Source organism: Diospyros lotus, chromosome 9 (assembly GCF_014633365.1).
Source record: "Diospyros lotus cultivar Yz01 chromosome 9, ASM1463336v1, whole genome shotgun sequence".
Lineage (NCBI taxonomy): Eukaryota > Viridiplantae > Streptophyta > Magnoliopsida > Ericales > Ebenaceae > Diospyros > Diospyros lotus.
This window is the reverse complement of record NC_068346.1, coordinates 33,741,502-33,762,255: the sequence shown is the minus strand read 5'-3', so window position 1 is coordinate 33,762,255 and position 20,754 is coordinate 33,741,502. Positions and strand designations below refer to the sequence as shown.

Below are 20,754 nucleotides of genomic sequence, written 5' to 3'. Positions count from 1 at the left end.
TCGCGGGAATCTTCCCCGCGAAGACCCTCCGATGTCAAAGTCAGACCCGAATCTCAATGTCTATTCACGAAGATAGTAAAAGTATATTCAAAGTGTCCAGAGTTTACCGAAGTTGGAAGCCCCCATTAATAACCTGTAGCTGGGTATTTATAGGGCACGATTCTCAAGGGTGGCTGGTGTCGACACGTGGCGGTTGCTGAATAGGCCAATGCCAAGCCAAAAAAGTAGGAGAGGTTGCTACGACGCAGCCTTGCGGCAGTGTGCCTTGCGACTAACACTGTCGCTAGGCAACTTCTCTTCGCAGAAAACAGCCGCGAGGCTGCACCTTACGGCATGGGGCCGCAAGGCTGCTGCGCCTCGCGGTATGCAGCCGCGAGACTGTTGTGCCTCGCGGCTGCACGTTGCCAGCTGGTGACAATTGCCGCTAGCTTCTTCACTTCTTTTTTTTTTTGATTTTTTTATTCCTTCTTTTTTCATGGCATCACAATCATATTTATCAAATAATCGTTAAGATATAATTTTTTCCTTAATTTCCTCACATTTTTCTATTTTTTTCTCCTATTTTTCCTCACTAATAATCCGAAATAAATATCTACAAACCTTTTTCACCAAATATTTTTGCACAACAATTCCTAAAACAATTTTTTAGGAATAATACAAAAAAAAAAAATTGGAAAATAACTCACTTGCATGCACCCCCATGCGCCTAGGCTCATCTCTGCGAGTAAAGCCAACGCGTGCACTGCATGCGCGTCGTCTTCTCAGGTGAGCAGTTCACCAGCTGACGCCGGAATCCTCCCTCGATCACACCACCAGAAATCCTTCTCTAAGTCGATCACAAGGGTACCCTTGTGTGCCCGAACCAACCATTGGAGAGCCTTCAAATCGAGCAAAATCAGACCCGTCCCGGCCACCGCACACGACTTTCTGACGACCCTTGAACACCCTTCAAACACACTCCAAAATGCTTCAAAATCTCTAGAAACGCTTCTCTTGCCTCAAGGATCAAAAGCCCCTTATTGGCTTCCTTCGATTCGCCCTCAAACTTGAGCAATTTGCTGCTCCAAAATAGACCAAGAACCCTCGCTATTTATAGGCCAAAATTGACCCCCACGTGGCCAATCTCCAGCCATAGCTTCTCTCACACGCCTCTTGGACCATCATTGGCCATGCCCTGACGAGATTGGGCTGCCATTTCTCCGGATTTTCTAGCCAAAATCGTGGCCAGATCTACCATGTTTGAGAAAATTTTCAAAAATTGCATTTTAGCCCCCTCTTAAAACTTTATTTTACATTTTGGCCTTTATCCTCAAGCCCCTGAATTATCTAACTATCCCACTAAGCCCCATAAGATCTAAATTCTTCATTCCACCCCCGAAAACAAAGAAAAACCATCATTTCGACCTCTCCCGTCCAAAATCAATAAATTACACTTAGGCCCGATTATACGTAGGATCATATGCTGACTGAAAATCTTTATGTTTCTTCTCGAAACCTCTTAAGGGTTGTTTCTTATATTTAATATAACCCTACTCGAGGTCCCGTTGACTTCCCGGGAATCCCTTACCATCATTCAGTTTCTCAGCCTGAATCCTAGCTGTACCGAAAACCATTTCAAATCTGATTTTTTTCCATGTCATAAATCATATCTTGGAATACTCGATATTGATGTACCATTTTCTTTAGGCATCTAAGTCTCAGGGTACTCCCTACAGCTGATTCATCGATTTATTTTACTATCAAACCCATTTTTCGATATCCCAACCTCCTCAAAATTATGTGGCAACCTTATGCCAATACAAGGTGTTACAACCCGAATCCTAAATCCCACCTAAGAGAGCGAATTGAAACCCTAAGTCCCTAACCCTCACCCTCGTCATCGTCATTGGAACCAATTGTTATCACCATCAGCTTTTGAATAGTCGCCTACCCCACCGACATTGGCAGGTGAGATCCATAGACTCGACATTGTCATCGTCGCCCCTTCATCCCTTCTCTCAGGAGCAATCATATTCAAAGCACAGAGGAAGAAAAGAGAGACAGTATCGAAGCTTTTGTCTGCTTCAATTCCTCAATCGATCTAGACTTGAAGGTTAACAAGTACATATATGTGTGTGTATATATATAGTTATATAGTGCATATACATGTGAATGATATGTATTACAAGGTAGGTTTTGGTAATTTTTGAGTGAATTGTCGTAAAAATCAACTTATGCCATTTTATTAACCATGAATAAAATTTACCCAAATTTCCTTCAAATTTATATTTGGATGCAAAGGCGTTGATGTTGTGGATGGATGTTATGTTATATTCATATATATATATATATGTGTGTGTGTGTGTGTGTGTGTGTGTTTAGATTGATTGATGTTGTGTGTTTGGATGTTGTGCTTTCAGTTTATTGTATTTGAATTTGGATAAGTAGTTTGTTTTTGGTTTGATATATCGGTTATGGTTAGTTATTATGCTAATCGGTTCAATTTTTTGAACAATTATATCAGGTCGATTTTCGGTTCGGTTACCAAAAACTTAAATTCAGTTATTTCGGTTAGTAAATAGGTTCGATCGTTTCGGTTTGGTTTTATGTCTAAGTTAGGTTTAGTTCGGTTCGGTTAGGTATTTTGGCCCGATTCAATTCGGTTATAATTGAATGCACACCTCTATTTATAAGGCATGTTTAATACTTTACTCACACATAAGAAATATTCAACGCATTGTAAATAGCTTCTAAAAAACCACGAGTTACAACTTAAATTAATTTTCATGGTGGGAGTGAGATTCATGTTGCATTTGGATGGGTCTTTCGACCTTGTCATTTCATTTTTTTGTTTATTATAAGAAATTTGAGGGGTTTTTGATCAACGCACAGTCTTTGATTAGCACCGTCCTACCCTTTCTAAAATCCACAGCTCGATACACCTTCACTTTAAGCGAATGGACATACGAGTCACGGGCCAAAACCTAGGACCTAACCTTTCTAATACATACAAATTATTGACAACCGCATAGAGAAAGATTTGATCTCAAAATTTTGTAATAACCAAAACTCTTGAACGTGTATGATGTACCATTTGCGCTATTTCAAAAGGTTTTGACCTTGTCATTTTTTTAGTTAGAATTTCTAAATTTATTGTTGTTTGATTACGTAATTATTAAAAGAAATTTGACATGGGTCTAAATTTTTTATAAGGTGAATTATGGAGCACTTAGACCTTGAAATAACACCAATGTAGGTGTTATTTTAAATAACAAAACTAAAATATAAATATTTTAAATAAAATAATTTAAAATGACATCATTAGAATCTTAGTATGAAATTTTCAAATAAAAAAAAAAAGGGAAGAATTCAAAGTCAATATCTCAGTGATAACATGAATTTTTAACTAATTCATCTATTGATTTGTTGAATTTTTTTTAACTTATTCAATTTTCTTATCTAACTCTTATATTATATTTCTTATGATTGATAGAAGAAGTTAAAAAATATCTAAAACTTCAAAAATCAAAGTGACAAATAAAAAGAAATGTTGGTTTGAACGAAATGCTTAAGAAATTATATGCATTTTATGAGCTTTCTTTTCATTTTGTTTTTCTCTTTTTACTTGGATAACTTTGAATGCACTTTAAAGAGAAAATATTCAAAAAATAAAACTAAATAAATAAGCAATTTTGATTTTAATTTTGAGATATTAATAATTTAAAAAGTTTTTCTATATAAAATGAGAAGATAGCTTCAAGAAGACATGAATAGATGAGTATCCATCTGTATAAAGTTTTTCTATATAAAATCTGGCTCTATGTCGCCTTTGTTCCCATTGGAATTAGGCGAGTCTAGCTCATCAAAATAAAAAGTTGTTGTATCCATCTTTTCAGCCTCCGTCAACCTATTTACCGAGAAGTATCTCTCGGCCTTGAAAACCCACCCATTAGGGTCGCCCTCTTCGAAGATCGGCATCTCTAGTCGTCAACTTCTACCATCTTGCCTCCCGAAAGCTTCGTGCTCCGTTCCGACCTCACGGTTACGATCACCCTGTGCTGGCAATCCTCCTAAAGCAAAGGATGAGTCCGCGAGTACATCATCCTTGCCCCGTTTCTCTTTTCGTCCCCTCTCTTGCTCTCCCCACTTCTCTACCAACAGGTTAAATTACTCTAGCACCGTTGCTAAACTCTTCTCTATTCCTTGCATCATCTGGAACTTGTTCTTTAGCGAGTTCATTCCTGCTTGCAAACCATCCATCCTTCATTCTATTTGCTGTCGGTAAGTTTCCAACCTCCATTCTAACTTGCCCACCCTCTCCGATACAGACCCCCCCCCCATGGATTAGGCTCTGATACCAAATGCTAAGACACTGATAATCAAAAGGAACTACAAGCTGAAAATTAACAAAATGAAAAGAAAGTGAATTTTCGAAAGGTCCACGCTTTCTCTCTATATTCACCAAAAAATTCCTACCCTTCTACTCTATTTGCTTCTCTATTTAAAGGAATCTGTTGCCCTCAAATGCCTCCCCCTCTTTGCTTTTCCCATTCTATCCCTTAATTGAATTTGTTGGTTGCACATGCACCACTTGTCTTCTCCCATTTCAATATCTCTATTCTGCCTTTATTTCTTAGGTCTTTGGTAGGAGAATGTTATGGGTGCCTATCATTTTATTTATTTAGCCAACTTTTAAAGGTTGAATACATAAATTTAAATTCGCCGTAGTCATCATTTATAATCCAACTATGCTTAGAGCATAATAACATTATGATCTTCCAAAGTAATCCAACAAACAAATCAAAGAGGAATATAAGAGAGATTTCATCCAAATAGGTAAAAGAAATTTCCATCCAAGATTCAATAGTTGGTCCAAACTTGTTTGAATAACAACAAAGAGGAATATTAAGAGAGAGTTCATCCATAACCACAAAGCCATTAAAGAGGACCAAATATCATCATCCATTACTAAAAACCCTTGACAATCAGGCGATCAGATTCCTGCGTTTAAACATCTCTCTCAAAACCACGAGTCCCTCTGTTAGTCTTGCTCTCCTCCCCTGGGCATAGTTCCACAATTCGGGGACAACATATCTCCCACTTGGGTTGCATTCATTCATCTCTTTCAAAGCCATTACAATAGCATCATATACCTCATCACCAAATTCGTTCTTCAGACCTTTCAATCTTTCATCCTCCTCGTCTATGATCTCCTGATATAGGAAGAATAAGGAGAGCTTTAATCCATATAATTGATGCATGGGTTTCAACCCCATTGGAAGATAATTTGAGTTATAGGCAGATTTCGTGCTAAATTAAGACAAAAATTGAGAACTATTGCACATACATACATCTTTGACTAGTTTTCTTTTTCATAATTGTGAATGCGCATGCAGAAAAGAAAATATCTTATTGAAAAACACAGTGAAATATCAACATGAAGGACATTTGAACACAAATATACTAACAACAAATGTAGGCCACGTATCAAAATGATACCATATATACTCGAGAACATGTTTGACAATATTAGGACTCTACAAAATGGTCTGGAGCAGGTTGAGGATCTTAAGATTCTACCAGAAAAGGAAAATAAGCCTAGCAATTTAAAATACCATGCTATATATTTAAGAATAAAATGGCAGCCCAAGGACACGCTCCGCTTTGTACACAATCGCACTCTTGCTTTGTCAAGAGGTTTCAACTTGTGACCTTCGAATAACAAGGAGCAATCTTACTATTGCTACAAAAATTTGCTCTAATCCTATATGTTTAAAGAATATAGTATATAAACCAAAAATATAAAATATTATACACATTTAAGTATTATAATATGGTATTATATGCTTATTACCCAAAAATATATGAAGCTTAATTATGCAAGAAGATGAAAAGATAAAATCATAAAAAAGAAAACAGCTAGGATGCAAAATTTTAACCCACGAAAGCCAAGGAAAAAAGCAAATAATAATAATAATACCAATAATATGAAGAATAATAAAAACTAATGCATTAAAAATACCAACCCAGTCATTATTCAGAAGAAGAAAAAGAATTGATGCTGTAGCAACAAAGAAAAACAGGAAGAAATGTTACTGCAGCATCAGTTACAATAAGAAATGGTACTGTTGCAACATCACCCACAATGAAGTAAAAAAGAAGAAATGCTATGCCAGTACAAAACTTGTTTCACTCTTGGTTGGGAGGCTGTTCAACAAAGCATTTGAAATTTGTCCTACAAGGAGCAAACAAATTCCCAAATTTTTCAGCATCTTTTTTTTAAATTTGGACGATGATATACTAGGCCACAAGACCCACATCCAAATAGACGCTAAATAGGACATTTTATATAAAAAAATGTGGGTTCTGTAAGATCAAGTAGAACCAAGATGTGGATTGAAATCCTACCCAATCCTCTGACCCCCAATCCCAGTAAGATTCTACCAAAAAATGATGCGTGCAAACAGGATCCTGTGACATTCTTATACCAATGTGCCACTTGGAGTCCACAATATCCATTTTGTTTTAAAGGTTTCACTTTCATGAATTCTAAATACACATGTCACGTCAATAAACTATCATGGATAGAATATGGGCAGAGTACCAAAATGTGAAGCTACTAACGGCCAAAATTGATCCCTAAACGCATATGCTGATGTAATCATGTAAATAAAAAAACAGATGACTGCTAAGCAAACAAAAAAAAGAAATAGATGAGTAAAGGCTGAAAAATTTGATGCAATAGTTTTACTCGTGGAACTGCAAGTTGCATACAGATATGATATTATTGATGGTTATGCGTGTGGCTTTATAATCCTGTAAATAACATCCTAGCTACTTAGGGCAAGGGAAAAAGTTAATGTCAAGCATGTTGAGTAGTCATATAATGCACACCTGTGCTTCCCCATCAACCAGGATGACTTTAAAAGGATGCCAATTGGAATCTCGAATGTACTCCTCCCACAAAGAGCATATCTCAACTGCTCTCACTTCTGCCTCTGCCGCATTATACTTTCTCTTTGCTGCTTCGTAAAAGGGTCTGTTGTCAAGTTCACCCATCCTCTTGACGCCAACATCACCATGTCTTGGCATCTCTTTCAAGCCCTATAAAACAACAGAATTAATCATTCTAGACTTAGAAGTACTAATTATGTGGGAAAAGAAACTATAATTCTTCTAATATTTTTTGATATGTTGCTAGAACTGAATATTACAAAATATATATAAGCTATATTTGCATGTCTGTGATCTGAGATGCATGTACTGCTTTATAATCACACATACATGCATAACTTGCTGCATATGAAAATAGAGAAAAGAAACATTGTAGAGAGAGAGAGAGAGAGACCTCTTCAGTAATTACTAGCCAGGTAAACTAAGGGTTTCCTTTGTTCAACAAGAAGAAGCAAGCAGAAGTTTCAGTAATCACCAGCAGAGTAAACTAAGGGTTTCCTCTGTTCAACATGAAGCAGCATCAATCCCACTAGTTGGGGCCAACAAGTACTAAAGGTCGTACAATATATTTTTTCGGCAATCTCCCCTTGCCCTGCACTGGCACGCACGCTCTTGGGGGCAGGGGGTTGGTTGGCGCTGATGGACAAGATTCCCACTGCTACATAGCAGGGAGGGTAAGATTTACGCAACCCTACCTTCATCTAATTCATCTTACCACAAAAAATTATTTACACCATAACAAATGCAAGTAATATGAAAGCCTTTACCAAGGCCAATTGGTTATATCTTCCTTGGATTACTATGTACCAAGATCTGTTTTCTGTCAGACCTACATCAACTACAATTGCAGTGGCAACTACACTGTAGCAGTAAGGATGATAAGTTCAGTTGGCATTTATAGGGTACAGGCAGGTCAGGTCCCCATGCCTTTGTGTGTTAATTATGCAAAGAAAATTTATCTGCATGTGAGCATAACTGGAAAACGAAAATAGAAGAGAAATAAGAACACTTACATTAATCAATTCTTTACGAGCATCCTGCAGCTCATCATTGCTCTTCCTCTCCCTCACAATTAGAGTTTGGTGTAAAGCATCCATGTCTTCAAGATCTCTTTCCTTTTCTCTCAATATTTTCTGCAGTTCCTGAAGCTTTACCAGAACTTCTAAATCACCAGCATCTCCCATGTGCTTTCCAACATTCAATTTCCCTCTCAGTTGCTCAATTTCCAGTTCCAGTGCTTGTTTGGCATCCAATTTCTTTTCCAATTCAATTATTTTCTTATGGAGTTCCTCTTTTTGCCTCTGAAAAAACAATCAAAATCTTAACATGATATATCTGACACTTGAATAACACACAACTGTTCCAGACTGCTGGTCACAAACCTTCTGATCCTCAGCCAATTTCAAAACATTTGCATCAGCTTTCATTTGCTCTGTAGCTGCCATCTGAAGTGAACTATTTTTTAAAGCATTCTGGAAGAAAAAGGAAATCCATTTTGCCAAGTATGTCATAACAAAATATAATATTTCAATAGATACAATATTGTTCTTCAATAATGAATGTAACCGGTGAAAATTATTTCACAAACACTTGATGGGGATTGTCCATAAATTTGTGAAAGATAGTCGAGGAGAAGAATTAGGAATGAAATTGACAAAATGAAAGAATAAATAATACACCTTTTCAAGCTCTTCAGAAAGCCTTTTCCTTTCATTTTCATTCTGGGCCTCACGCTTCTCCAATTCTTTTCTTCGAAGTTCAAGCTCCTCCTTTCGAGAGTCCAGTTGCGACTTGAGCTTTTCATGGTCGTTAAAGATCTTCTGGAAGTGCTCTCTTGCACTCATTTGAATCTTTTTTATCTCTGATTAATCCCAAAAAAAAAAGAGAAAAGCAATCATTGCTGCGAGCACTATATTACAATCAAAAGTAAGATAAACAACCGCCCTCCGGCTATTATCATGGATCTGGTCTTCTAGATAACAGCTACCTATGGTCACAAATTTGTTATGGCATAGAAATTGAACAACTTAAATTCTGATATAACCACAAGTATACTGTATGAAAGTTCCTCAATCCAACAAAAGGAAGGAGAAAATAACAAGCAATAAGCAAGATTCACCTTCATTATAAGATTGATGAAGCCTGTCTTTCTCCTCAATTAACTTGTTAAGGCAATTTGAAGTCTCGGAGAATTTTCTCTCCATCTCTACCAAGTGCTTATTTTTTACCTCAATCAAATTTGTCAAATTGGATACAAGTTTACTTGCTTTCCTATCCTCCTCTGCCATGATATCAGAGATAGTTCGAAGGTCTCCAATCTTGCGAAGATCATCCCCAATAATGCTGTTAGAATTGTAGTCATCAGCACGGGCAACCCAAGCATACAGATCAGTTCCTTGGTCTTTAGAGGCATTCCAGTTCTTTTTCCCACGATGATCTGTCACATAGGCCTTCTCAAATGACATAGCATTGTTGAAACCAGACCAGTCCTTGTTAAATTCCACAATAGCAGTGCCCGAGTGACCACGATAATTCCAGAGTGGACGAACTCTAATTGGATTGAACCCTCTCCTTATCAACTGGTCCTTAAGCTTGGAACCACTTTCCCCCACATAACGTCCATCCATCCATTGAGTCGGGATGTTAACAACGATTCCAGTCCACGGCCACACAAACATCTCTTCATAGTCACAATTTGCAAGGGCATCAGGCTCCACAGCCACAGGTTCTGATGGACTGGCAACTGCTCCTATGTCCTTTTCCATGTATTTTGCCAATGCTAGATGATTTGCCCGATACCTTGCAGTCTGCTTCTTTGAAGTACACGTCCCTTCTCCAATAGCATGCTGTAAGAGTTCCTTAAACAGAAAGTCCTGATTTTGTTTCTTTGGACAGTAAGGGCAAGTGAAGGCCTCATCAGATACTTTGACCTGATGCCTTCCACCTTTCAGCGCTTCATACTCTTTCACTTCATAGTCTTCAATTTCAGACTCACTTATGTCCATATCCTCTCCTGAACTGGGATCCATAGCGCTCTCTGTCAAGTTTAACAGACTTAAAAAATTGAATAGCAGAAAAGCTTAACTAGCTACCAAAGGCGAAATCATTGACCTCCAACAAACAAAAGATTGCAACAAGTTAAGTGACTCTTCATCGATATTGAACCCTCCTACCTGATAAATTCCCAAAACGAAATGTTCTTCACAGTTGAAGAACAGAAATGAAACCAACAACAGAAATGAGCAATAAAAGGAAGCAACATTTCAATTTCTTTCACTCCAAAAAATTTCCTCTTCAACCAAACAGGGAGTAAAAAAGAATCCAAACAGTCAAAGTGAAAATACAGGACATGGTCAATTGCAGAAGAGGCACACATGCATGAAACATCCTTGAGATGGAAGTAAAAAATCAGCTAAAATCCATACGAGAAAAGAGCAAATCATCATCATCTACACATCAGATCAAGTAGAACAAACATACAAGAGTGAGAAGCAAAATTACCTTAATCTGCGTGAACTTTTTGCAGTTTCTCAAAGATTAGACCATGGATTTGCAGCTGGATGGCAAAAATGGTAAAGAAATAAGAGGATATGAGAGACAAGTTAGGGCTTAGGGTTTGGTCGAGCAAAATAGCGAAGTGAAAGTGGTTTGGTGGCTACAACACAATGAAATAGAAAACTTACCGAAACAAGTGCATAAGAATTGAAAGATGTACTGCTACCAATTAAAGTAGAACAAGATCGCAAAAGACTGAAATGAAATCTGAGAATGAATCTCAAACCCTGAAGACTAAGAAGAAACCTCAACCTTGCTTTCGAGTTAAATAATCAATCTGATCCCATCTTCTGAGATACATCAAGGGATGTTTATATAGGGTGTCAACAAACCCTATTTAGAAAAACAAAATAATTAAAAATTAAGAAAATGGGTGGATTAATTTGGAAATATAATAAAATCACCAACATATTAATTTCATAATATTTATCACTTGATTAGATGTTCCCATAAATCACAAGTGCCTAGATCTAAGTCCATCAGGTTGCTACAGCCGTAGCCAAAATACCAAATCTCACCACAAATGTTATGATGAGTTGATAAAAAGGCAACAAACAAATTATTGCCACTTGTCTTTTTTTCTTCCAGAAACTTCGCTTGTTCTTCCTTTTAGTCACACTTCCCTGCAATGTGGTCATATTTCGTCCAATTGTAACATTGGAGGTACCTTTATCTTGAATAGATAAAATTTGTTCCAGCAATCATTTTCCGAGTGATTTGTTCTCTTAATAAGAGGATGCATGAAAGTTACATCCATTGTAGTTCTTTCTTCACTATATCGAACTACCATTGTCATCCGTGACCTCTAATATGTCTACCTCTTCCTTAGCCTTGGAATGTGTTCGATCCGAAGATCTGACAGTGGCTATTTAGGGTAGAACTTGAGAATTAGAGAGAAAATTGAGGGAGAGTTAGACTGAGAGAAGGAGATCAGCAAGAATTGGGGAAGAACAGAGGGTTCGAGAGGCAGGGAGAGAACAGAAAAGTGGAGGGAAAAAACTCAATTATCATTTGCATGAATCCCCATCCTCTTACAAGAGGCTGGCTGCTCTTCAGTTATTGTAATTGAAAGCACAAACGAAAATAGCAGCAGCCATGTGCACCTAACAGAATTACAAACAATATGTAGCTCAATTATAATAGTACCCCTCTATTGCCCCTAGGGTCGTGACAATTTCACAGCTGAACTAGCCTAGGGAGCTGTTTAAATAGATCAGGGCTGTGAACTCCTGCCCTTGCATCTTTCATTGAAAGTTTTGACACTTAAATCTAATAATCATCTTGTTGCCATTGGCCACTGTAAGTAATAAGGGGAATGTGGCCAATGTGGGGCATTGCAGTTCCATGGCAGTGGTTTCATCCAAGAAGCTGTGGGTGCTGCCACTGTCTCAAAATCATCAATCTCCTCTTCCCATAATTCCCCTTTACCTTAATTATCTTCCCCGATGGACAGCCTTGCAAGGCATGTAGGGAGATTTCTCCATCTTCCTCCCCTGCTGTCCCTTCCTTTACATTTTCCATTTCACCAGCAACTGTTTTTTCCTCTCCTTCCACTTCTTCTAACCCCTCCATTTGCAACAGCTGCCTCTTACATTGATGACCAGGGCTATATTTTTCCCCACACCTAAAGCATAGCCCAAGCTGCCTTTTCTGCTCCATTAATTGGGGTTTAAGCAGGGCTGGGCTTGGTAAGGCTTTAGGAATTAAGGTCCTCTAAACTACGGGGTTGGCAGCTTTTAAACTTCCTCCAATTGACTGGCTGCTCACAGGATATGCTAGGGCTGTGCACGGTGCGGTTTGGCCGGTCTGAACCATTTTTAGCAAGCCAAACCGCTAGTGTGGTTTTCTGATCAAACCAGATCGGGTCTGGTTTGGGTGCGGCCAAACCGCACCGTATTTGCGGTCTGGTTTGGTGCAGTTTACTGCAGTTTGAAAATAACTATTGACAACATATAATATATTATAAAAATATTAGAAAGAATAATTATATATTATTATAAACTATTATAATTTGTTGGCAATTATAATAGTTATATATTATTATAAACTTGTTATATATTATTATAAAAATATAAGGTGATTTTTATAATAATAAGGGTTGTAGGGGTTGTTGGGGTAATTTTTATAATAATATATTTTTTATTTTTTTTTTATATTTTCTTGGGCGATTTGGTTTTAAACTAAACTGTCAACCATACAAACCGCAAACCGTGCAGTTTGTACAACCACCAAACCATTTTGGACTGCAAAAAAAATAAAAAAATCGATCGGTTCGGTTTGGTTTGGTCGGTTTCTGCGGTGCACCGGTTTTTTTGAACACCCCTAGGATATGCTTTCGGCTACAGCTTGTGCTTCCTAAATATAGCCTCCAGTGCCAGCTGTTGCAGCCTGGCCTTCTCCGCAGCCTGTTTTACAGTGATAGGGTGCATCATCTTCACTGTAGGCCATAATTCTTCATTCAACCCACTAATTAAACGTGATACAAAAAAAGCCTCAGTTAGGGTTGGATGGGAATTTAACATGAGTGACTTCAACTCCTCAAACCGCACTTGGTACTCCATCACGGAACCTTCTTGTTTCAGCTTGTTAAATTTTTCAACAACATCTGCCATAGATCTTTCTCCAAACTGCTAACAGAAATCCTCTGCAAACTCCTGGCATCTACATACATTCCTTGTCCAACTCCAACCTTGGAACTAGGCGTCAGCTATATCATTGAGATATGCTACCACCAAGTTCACCCTCTGATTCTTAGCCACCTAATAGTGATGGAAGAATCTCCCACACTGTCGAATCCACCATTTAGGCTTGTCCCCTTCAAAGATTGGGATCTCTAACCTAGGCATAGGGGTATGAGGATGAGTAACTGAAGATTTGAACAAAAAAGCTTATTAATTCATTTATATGCAGCCTTAGTTATAGGGTTAAAATATACATTTATAGGAAGTTTACAATGAGAAAGATTACAACACATTTAGGAAAGATTATAACACAAAGAATTAGGAAAGATTCTTAATCTGCTTTAAGAAACTAATCTAATCAAGACCAAAAATAAAATATTCTAAAGACTGCACTGTTGCCTCCTCTCCTTTCCTTTCCCGAGAATCCTTTCACGCCAACACCTCAAGCTGGTGAATGAATATCTATCATTCCCAGCTTGCATATTAGGTCTTCAAATCTTTTAATCACCAATCCTTTTGTCAAACAATTTGCCACCTGTTGCTCAAAAGGAATATAGGGAATTTGAATTATACATTTTTCAAGCTTTTCTTTTATAAAGTGTAGGTCATGCTATACAGGATTATGTGCAATGCTTATGGTCGATTGGTTGTCACAAAATAACCTGATTGGTTCTTTGATAGCAATCTTCAAATCTTCTAGCACAATTCTCATCCATATTATCACATAGACCGAGTGCCATAGCTCTAAACTCAGCTTCAACACTTGATCTCGCCACTATGCTCTGCTCCCTCCCAAAAACATGCAATACCCTGTAATAGATCTCCTATCAGTTATACCCTTGTATATCCAAAGAACCTCCTGCTTTAAATAGGATTCTTTTATCCGGGGTAGTTTTCAAGTAGCACAATATTTTTCTTACAGCTTGCATATGACTCTCAGTTGGACAATGCATAAATTGACTTACTAAGCTCACTGCATAGGCTATGTCTGGCCTAATATGTGATAAGTAAATCAAATGCCCTATTAACTTCTGATATATGCCTTTATCTACTGGTGGACTATCGGTGTCTTCTCCCAATTTCACATGAGGCTCTACTGGAGTGCATACTCCTTTGCTTTCCAGTAAACATGTCTCCTTCAAAAGGTCCAATACATACTTACGCTGGGATAGAAATATACCTTCTTTAGAGTAGCTTACCTCTATTCCCAAGAAATATTTAAGTACTTCCAATTTTTGATACAAAATTTTAGGCCAACTTGCTTCTTAGATCTTACTGTTCATCCATATCATTCTCTGTCACAATGATGTCATCCACATAAACCAGTAACGCAGTCACTTTTTCCTCCCCTGAGTGCTTGAAAAAGAGAGTATGGTCTCCTCTACTCTATTGATACCCCATGTACTTCATTGCTTTAGAGAATCTATCAAACCATGCTCTTGGTGACTGCTTGAGACCATATAAGGCCTTTTTAAGTCTACACACCTCATTTCCTTTTCCTTAAATCCTGGTGGTTGCTCCATGAAGACCTCTTCTTCTAAATCACTATGAAGAAATGCATTATTCACATCTAGTTGGTGTAGCTGGCATCCATAGTGAGCTACTAAGGACAAGAGAATTCTTACCATGCTCATCTTGGCCACTAGAGCAAAAGTCTCAAAGCAATCAATCCCATATGTCTAGGTGTAGCCTTTGGCCACCAATCAAGACTCATACCTCTCCAATGAACTATCTGCATTGTATTTTAGGTTAAAAACCCACCTGCAGTCCACTGGAACCACTCCATTTGGCTTAGGAACCAAGTCCCATGTGTTATTTTTCTTTAATGCCCTCATCTCCCCTTGCATGGCTAGCTCCCATTTTTTATCCTTTAAAGCCTCTTCCATCAAATTAAGAATAACAATGGTGTCTAGAGCAGTCAAAAAACTTCCGTGTCTTGGGGACAGCCTGTGGTAAGAGAGATAATTGACTAGGGGATGCTGAGTGCATCGCCTAACACCTTTTCTAATGGCAATAGGAATATCCAAATCAGTAGAAGAGAAATGGACAGGCTTAAGGGAACAAACCTTCTCAGGATCTGGCTGGGAATCAAATGTTGTTTCATGCTGAGAATGAGGCATGAACTTGTTTACTATGGTACACAAAAGGAGAGCCCTTGAAACTTACTGGAGATGATGATGATGATTCGGGTTGACTGACTTGCTTAGGGTTCTAATAATTATTTGGAACAACAAGGGAGTGATCATGAGGAGATAAGGAGACTAAATCAGTAGGCAAAACAGGGTTAGGAGTAGGATTATTAGAATCTGCTAGTGTTAGGGAAAGAAGGTCAAGGTCAAGATCTAAGCTAGGAAGATTAGGGTCAGCAACTTAGTCTTCAATCCTATGATGCTCCCCCTGATGACCAAGATTAGAATGACCAAAGAAGGTTGTGACTCAACAAAAGTCACATCTTTTGAAACAAAGATTTTTCGAGTTGAGGGATGATAAGGGATATTCAGGCTAGCATGAGTCCATGTGCAATGCTGGCATTATTGACACCAAAGAAAGATGGGAGTTGGAGGATGTGTGTTGACAGTAGAGCAATTAACAAGATTACTACTGGGTACAAATTTCCAATTCCTAGACTCGATAACATGCTCAATCAACTTGATGGGACGATGGTTTTTACTAAGATTGATCTTAGAAGTGGTTATCATCAAATCAGAATCCATTCTGGAGATGAGTGGAAGACAACTTTCAAGACGAGGGATGGGTTGTTTGAATGGTTAGTCATGCCCTTTGTACTAACCAATGCACCAAGCACTTTCTAAGACTAATGAATTGGGTACTACGCCCTTTCATTGGTAAATTTGTTGCGGTGTATTTTGATGATATTTTGATATATAGTAAGTCTATTAATGAGTATGTTGGGCATATTAAAGAGGTGTTGACTGTGTTAAGGGAAAACAAACTTTATGTTAATTTGAAGAAGTGTACTTTTATGAGTGAGAGTTTGTTGTTCTTGGGTTTTGTTGTAAGTAAAGATGGGATAACGGTACATGAGGAGAAAGTGAGAGCTATTAAAGAGGGGCCAACCCCTAAAAATGTGAGTGATGTGAGGAGTTTCCACGAGTTAGCAACTTTCTATAGACGGTTTATTAAGCACTTTAGTAATATTGTGGCTCCAATTACTAAGTGTTTAAAGAAAGGAAAATTCCATTAGGGTGAAGAACAAGAGCAGAGTTTCGCCTTGATAAAAGAAAAGTTATGTACTGCTCCTGTCTTGGCATTGCCAAGTTTTGACAAATTGTTTGAGGTTGAGTGTGATGCGAGTGGAGTGGGTATAAGTGTTGTGTTGTCCCAAAAGAAGAGACCAATTGCATTCTTTAGCGAGAAATTGTGTGAAGCCAGAAGAAAGTAGTCTACTTATAATAAGGAGTTTTATGCAGTTGTGAGGGCTCTTAAAACATGAGAACATTACTTGATTGCTAAAGAGTTTGTTCTTTATACGGATCACTAAGCTCTTAAGTATTTGAGTAGTCAAAGGCAGTTGAGGAGTAATATGCATGCTAGATGGTCTGCTTTTGTTGATAAATTCTAATTTAAAATTGTGCATAAGTTAAGACAGCATAATCGAGTAGAGGATGCTTTGAGTAGGCGTGTGGATTTGATCAAAACTCTTAGTGTTGAGATCATTGAATTTGATCAAAACTCTAACGATGATAATTTCAAGCACATGTGGGCACAATGCATATCTCAGCAACTGTCGGGAGATTTTTATGTGCATGATGGGTTTCCCATGAAGGGAAATCAGCTATGTATTCCTTGTACATCCTTTCGTGAGAAAATTATTCGGGATTTACATGGTGGTGGTTTAGCAGGGTATCTTGGCAGAGATAAGACTCTTAAGGCTGTTATGGACAGGTATTATTGGCATAGAGTGGAGAGAGATATTTCTATTATTGTGGCCAAATGTTATGTATGTCAAACAACTAAGGGGCAATCTTCTAATGTCTGTCTCTACATGCCATTGCCTATTCCCAACGCTATTTGGGAAGATTTGTCTGTAGACTTCGTGTTGGGTTTACCATGAACTCAACGAGGTATGAATTCTATTTTTGTAGTGGTTGACAGATTTTCAAATATGGCGTATTTTCTTCCATGTAAGAAGATGGCAGATGCAGCAACTGTTAGAAAACATGATCGGATCATACGCAGCGGAAAATAAAATCTGATTTTATTGGTATTACGTTTTTCAAATCTTATGGTTAAATCGAAGACACAAAAGCGAAAAGTTACCTCGAAACGAAATCTGATTTTGTAGTTGATAACCTGCCTGATATCTCCCACGTGTGAGATGCCGAGTTGGTCCACCCGAAACCGTCAAGACTTAAATAGACTTGAGAGAAAAAGGGACACGAAAATTTTCTCTAAAATTTTCGTTTTTGATCCAACGAATTGATTGATCGGATTCTGGGTTTAATGTTATATTTATAGACAAGAAACCCTAAAACCCTAAGTGCTAATTGGGCCGGACTTTGGGTGCTAACAAAAAGCCCAATCCAAAATAATTAAATAAATAATCATATTACTTATTTAATTGTTCTTATTTCTTAAATAATTGCACTTATAATTTAGTAATTCCATAATTACTAAATTTGCCCCCTTTTTTCTTTTAAAACGATTTCTATTGAGTGGGACTTTCTGGGTTCACAATTAAATTGGCAACGAGAATTAATTAGTTATTAATTCTCGTAAATCACGAGTGAAATCTAGCAATATGTCATGATTACCCAATTTAATGTGAAGCGGGAACGTGAACCTTACACTACGGTGCCCTACAATACAATCCTTCTATCATACTATATCCCGACGAGATATGAGATCACGGTCAGCAAGTCAAATCTCTCGATCTCGTCGTATGACCAAATCCAATAATCACACTTGACTAATATGACACAACCTCTACGAAATTCAAATTCCGTCGTCATATTACCTTGGCCAAGGATTTATCATCAAGTGACTACTGGATTGCATAGGATATCCTCCTCGTATATCCCGAGATGATAGATTCCATGTCTGATGCACACATACCTTGTATGTCACTGAACTAGGCACATAGATACATACGGCTATCCCTGATTAGGACAGCCATATAATATCGCTGATATCCTAATCCACTAACACACAGATATCCATGTCATCTCAGGTCTAAGGACTAATGCAAATTCGTAGTTAATATTGAATCATTGACCCGTGAGATAAAACCTATGTGATTCAATATTAATAGTCCCGTTCAGTGAACTCGTTCCTATAACGAGCACCCACTCGTCTTCCTTATGTATCTTATACAGGGTGGTACGAGACCCACCAATCTTGTCTTTCGGTATCTTATACCGAACAAGGAGGAAGATGATGTGCCGGCCTTTGCGAGTTACTAATTATCCAAGTTAGGAACTCTATGGCTAGGAACATATTTATAGTATAACGTATTGTGGATAATCCGTCTCGATTATTCTTAATAATTAAGAATGGTATCTACTCCTTATTATACTAAAGGATATTTATATGTTCAATTCAAATCATATTGCAAATTAAATTAAACATAAAACTTGCCATTAAATAAGGTTTAAAAAATTACAAAATCAAGCCCTATTGTGTCACTAGAACTGGTCTTAAGGGCTTATATCTAACAGCAACCATATCCAAACTGTTTTTCAGGGAGGTTGTTAGACTACATGGAGTCCCTAAAACCATTACTTCGAATCGTGATGCGAGATTATTGAATCATTTCTAGATTACTTTGTAGTGGATGTTCGATTCATTTTTGAATTTCAACAGCACAATGCATCCCCAGGCTAATAGACAAACAAAGGTGGTGAATCGTACCTTGGGAAATCTAATTCGCAGCGTTTACAAAGATAACCCAAGACAATGGGGAGTTGCCTATAACAACGTCGTGCAAAGTTCAACAGGCAAGTCACCATTTTCCATTATATACATGAAAGTTCCTAATCATGCATTGGATTTAGTGGAATTAACAAAGGTACCAGGTTTTAGTGTTGCAACTAGTGACTTAGCTGAGCAAGTTAAAGCGGTTCAAGAGGATGTCAAGCAAAAGCTGCACAAAGCTAATGAGAAGTACAAGGTGGCAGCTGACAAGCATAGGAAGTACAAGGTATTTGAGGTTGGAGATAAAGTCATGATATTCTTGAGGAAGGAAATAATTATAGCAGGAAAACAAAACAAGCTCATGCCAAAGAAGTATGGTCCTTACAAGATTACAAAGAAGATCAATGATAATACTTATGTAGTGAATTTGCTTACTCATATGGGTACTTCCAAAACCTTTAATGTTGTTGATCTCCCTTTGTATTTGTCAGATGTGGAGTTATCATATCCGGATCATAATTCGAAGACGAATTCTTCTCAAATGGATGTGAATGATGCATTCACTATTTGAAGATGGAGGGAACTGGCCTGAAAGCATTCAAGACCCGGTCCAAATCGACCCATTCAAGAACTGGCCAAACAAAGGCTGAGACTTCATATTTTTTTTTCCATATTATTTTAGGGTTTTAATTTAATTCATATCTTCTAGGGTTTTACTTCTATTAAGATTCTAATTAGTTTTATTTACCATAAAGGCATGGATTGGCCGAACACTATAGATAGTCCTTAGTTAGGGTTTGTAAACAGTTTTTTTTCATTATTCAATTTTAGTAGCCTATTCGGTTTTTCTAGTGTTATTAAAGGCGCGCCTTGATACCAGGTGCAAGCCTGGCACCTAGAAAAAAACTAGGCAGGCGAGATCTGCCCAAGCGTGCCTAGGCGCACCCAGGCTCTCAGGCACAACCTTGGGCTTAGGTATGCCAAGGCTACGCCTGGTTTGTTTTAGTTTAATTTTAGTATTACTTTTTAGATTTTAAGAAAATACTAAATTGGAATTGATTTCTTGCTATATTTTAATCAAATCTAATCCTAATTCAAATTATACATAAATAAAAGAAATCAAGATATTCTAAAAAATTGAAACAAAGAAACTTAAAATACAAGAAATCCCCAAAAGTCAAGTCTGCAGAGTTGTCACGTCCAACAGCTCTCCTCTCCCTTCTTGGCTATTCTCGGCTATCCTCTCCCTCAAATAGCAGTCACGACATAGCTCCAAGACGACCAGGACTCCTCTCCCTTCTCGACTCTCCTCTCCCTCTTTAAATGGACGGCTGCAACGACACAACCCTCCCTTCTCGCTCGGCTCTCCTCTCCCTCTTCAAACGGACAACACCCTTCTCGACTCTCCTCACCCTCTTCAAGCGGACAACACAACTCCACAACTTGTCTCCTTTCTCGACTCTCCTCTTCAAACGGACAACACAGCTACTGCATCATCTACCTTCTCGACTCTCCTCTCCCTTCTTCAAACGAACAACCTAGCTTTAGGTAGCAATGGGAAACAACAAACAGCAAACAAAAGAAACAACAAACGGTTTCCAAGTATGTTTGTTCATTGTTTTCTCCTCTTTTTATTTATTTTCTAGTTTCTAGGACACATTTTTTTTTTATTAACTTACACCTAGTTCCACTAGGCTCGTGCCTCGCCTTG

General features: G+C 37.9%; 1 protein-coding gene across 13 annotated transcripts in view; it reads right to left on the bottom strand.

Annotated features, from left to right (window-relative positions):
- Positions 1-4,835: 4,835 nt before the first annotated feature.
- Positions 4,836-20,754, bottom strand: part of LOC127809687 (protein INVOLVED IN DE NOVO 2-like) — a 67,597-nt gene continuing 51,678 nt past the window's right edge. For 10 of the 13 annotated variants that reach the window (XM_052348698.1, XM_052348687.1, XM_052348688.1 and 7 more), the window contains 7 exons: positions 10,435-10,489; positions 9,053-9,970; positions 8,613-8,794; positions 8,316-8,405; positions 7,947-8,234; positions 6,874-7,083; positions 4,836-5,192 (listed from right to left, as the gene is read on the bottom strand). In XM_052348698.1, the coding sequence (XP_052204658.1) occupies positions 4,965-5,192; positions 6,874-7,083; positions 7,947-8,234; positions 8,316-8,405; positions 8,613-8,794; positions 9,053-9,962 (1,908 nt within the window). In that variant the 5' untranslated portion in view covers positions 9,963-9,970; positions 10,435-10,489 and the 3' untranslated portion in view covers positions 4,836-4,964. Of the gene's footprint in view, positions 5,193-6,873; positions 7,084-7,946; positions 8,235-8,315; positions 8,406-8,612; positions 8,795-9,052; positions 9,971-10,434; positions 10,490-10,616; positions 10,707-10,740; positions 10,822-20,754 lie in introns of those variants that run through there. The other 3 variants (XM_052348693.1, XM_052348692.1, XM_052348696.1) reach the window with 3 other exon arrangements.